Raw genomic sequence first — 2830 nt, 5'->3', positions numbered from 1 at the left:
TATATGTTTTTTTTTATAGTTGTTGTTGTAATGAATCACACAGGGCAAATACTGGTTCTGTTTCATAAAGGATTTGCCCAAGTCAAAACACTGAGACTGATGTATTAGCTGTCTGGGTACTTACAGGAAATGCTTGTGCAGTTAACATAACTACTGCTGAAAGAGCTCTTTTTCTTTTTCTGGCTTAAAATTTGTTTTTACTTGTTATCTATAGCAGCTTACAAGTTTAAAATTGGATCAATTCTGGCCAAAAAGAAGAGGAAATACTTTTTTTCATAGTGCATGAAAACGCAGTGAATTCCGAGAGGTTTGAAGCTATAACTGACCCTGTGTGGAACAGACCCTGCATTGTACAGCCTTGCCACTTCCCTGGAATTTTAGTGAGAGGCTTATTGCTCAGCAATGTCATAGTAACAAGCAGAGGGAAAAAAATGGAATCTTTTGACACATTCCTATGTTCAACATCATACAAAAAAAGTAATAAAAAAACAGTAATAGTGTGTGTGCGCGTGTGTGTGTGTGTGTGTGTGTGTGTGTGTGTGAATCCCTTTTTATTTTGGGCCTCTTTTTTCCTAGAAAAACCAGCGATTAGGAAATTAGCAGCTGACCTTTAAGATGCTAACTTATACTTGGTAGATCTTTATGATAGTCATCTCACTGAAATGTACATATGATACCTAGTAAGCAAGTCAAAAAGGTTTTATTATTTAACTGAATGTGAATTAAATAAATGAAGCTAAATAGGAAACATAAATTCTGCTTAGATAAGGCCCATCCTGATGTAATTTCTTTGTAATGTATTTTTGGAAGTGCACTCATTATTTAGAGATTGCAATAACACACTCCTCAATAGTTCCCTTATGAGGCAATATTTACTGTAACTCTGTTCAAGAGCAAACCTTTAAGCCTAAAAATCATATAGAATATCTGTGTATTAACATTGGACTATATGGAGTTTAAACAAACTAATTTTTTTTCCAAATTATCAAATTATTGCCTCAGTCTGGTGTACCATGGCAATCTGGTTGCTGCGGAATGCTGTTGTCTTTTAGCCTTATCTGGACTTGACCAGGACGGTGGAAACTGCCAAATCACTAATGGGTGGACCCACTACTGACAGAGAGGACTTTCAGGTGATCATTAACTTTTTAATTCATTATTTGTTCAGACTGACAATTGTTTTGTGAGAAATATAAATACTTGTAAATAGACATTTTACATTGTTGCTTTGTGCATGAGAAGCGAATTTTGCCAGTAACATTCTTGGCATGAAATTATTCTGCATGCATCTAATGCAGGTTCAGTCGCAAACAGACATGGCTTACTGATATTATAAAACATTTTAAACATTTATGAAAACGCTACAGACTTGGCATATCAGACTGCTTGTTGGTTTGTCATTGTAACAGGAAATGTAATAGAAGACATAGAACTCTGTTGCATAACTTGTTGAATAGATAGAAACATAGAAACATAAAATAAAATACATATTTTGATGGCTGTTGAAGGTATACATGATTTTAATTTACTTTATACACAATCAACCAACCTGGAAGCCTGAGACAAGGGGATCAAACCCTCTGCTTTAGAGGAAAAATGAAAGATCTTTTTTTTTCCATAAGCCAGCTGTGTGAAACCTGGAGAAGGGCTGTTTTTCTCCCTCTCAGGGCGCTTAGCAAGAATGAAAAGTGTCCCTCCCCCATCCCTCAAGTGTCCTATGTTAGTTTTTTACACCACAGTCTGTTCACCCCGGCACTTTCTGCAGGATCCGTATATGGCTGAGACAAGGTAGACGCAAGCAGTCAGGCAGGCAAACACAGAGCCAGTGAGGTAGACGACGTACAGGCATGTGTGCTTGTAATGTAGCACATTGCAGTAGGAGTTCTTTGACGTTTTGTAGATCATGATGCCAATTGTGGAACAATAAAGCAACGTAGCAGCAATGTCATGTATCATGTTGGTTAACAACCAACGCTCTCCTCCTAGGATGGGGACCAAGTCCTGCTTGTTCAGCAAAGTGATAAAGAAGAGGGCGAGTGTGAGGAGCCAGAAGAACACTGCCACAAAGAGGACATAGTGAACAGAGCCCTCATACTTGCTGGTGGCGACAGTAACCCAAAGACCAGCTCCCAGGAGAATCTGAAGAATTCGTACAATCCCAAGAAAGCTCTTGAGAAACTCCTTAAAATTTGTTGTTACCTGTGGTTGGGGGGACATCTCCTTGCGGTAGATTAGCGGTCTTTCTTCTCTTTGGGGTGGAGGCTTTTTTTTGTTATTGCCCACAACCACTGAAACAACTGGAGGTTAGAACCAAATGTAGAATTAAAAGTAGAATTTCCAGAAGTCGTCTGTAGAAGACTCAGAGGAAGCAGAGGATGATCCCAGACAGCAATGCTTGAGCATAGACTTGAAGTTTTGAAATTAGTTTTTTGTTTCGTCCCTTCCGTTTCCTCTGAGGGAGCTGAAAGATTTTTGTCTCCCTCCCCCCTCTTTTGCTTCCAGCAACCAGAGGAGGAGGTTCAGTAAGCAGAGGGTTGGCTGAAACCCTAACCATCATACTCTGAGAGTCACACCCACAGAAACAGGAAGGAAGAAAGGCAAGATGTTTTTAAATCAAGCCTCGGCCAATTTTTTTTACCCTTTAATAGTCACATGTGTAAAATTGAAAATTAAACTGGTTTGATTTTTAAAGGTTTTATCTGTTAGTTTGAAGCAAATGTATAGTACTGCCTCTTAACTCCTTCCACACTAAACAGACTAAATATTTTTCATATTAGATCACTTTTAACAATCAAAGTCTCTATTGTTTTCTTGAATAATTGCTCATTTA

At 38.3% G+C, this 2830-nt stretch overlaps 1 protein-coding gene across 1 annotated transcript; it reads right to left on the bottom strand.

The window, feature by feature from the left end:
• Positions 1-1127: 1127 nt before the first annotated feature.
• Positions 1128-2463, bottom strand: marveld1 (MARVEL domain containing 1). The gene has a single exon (XM_053501488.1). The coding sequence runs from the start codon at positions 2215-2217 to the stop codon at positions 1729-1731; it is 489 nt and encodes a 162-aa protein (XP_053357463.1). The 5' UTR covers positions 2218-2463; the 3' UTR covers positions 1128-1728.
• Between the last annotated feature and the right edge of the window lie 367 nt (positions 2464-2830).

Source organism: Clarias gariepinus, chromosome 8 (genome assembly GCF_024256425.1).
Source record: "Clarias gariepinus isolate MV-2021 ecotype Netherlands chromosome 8, CGAR_prim_01v2, whole genome shotgun sequence".
Classification (NCBI taxonomy): Eukaryota; Metazoa; Chordata; class Actinopteri; order Siluriformes; family Clariidae; genus Clarias; species Clarias gariepinus.
This window is presented reverse-complemented; position numbering and strand designations above follow the sequence as displayed.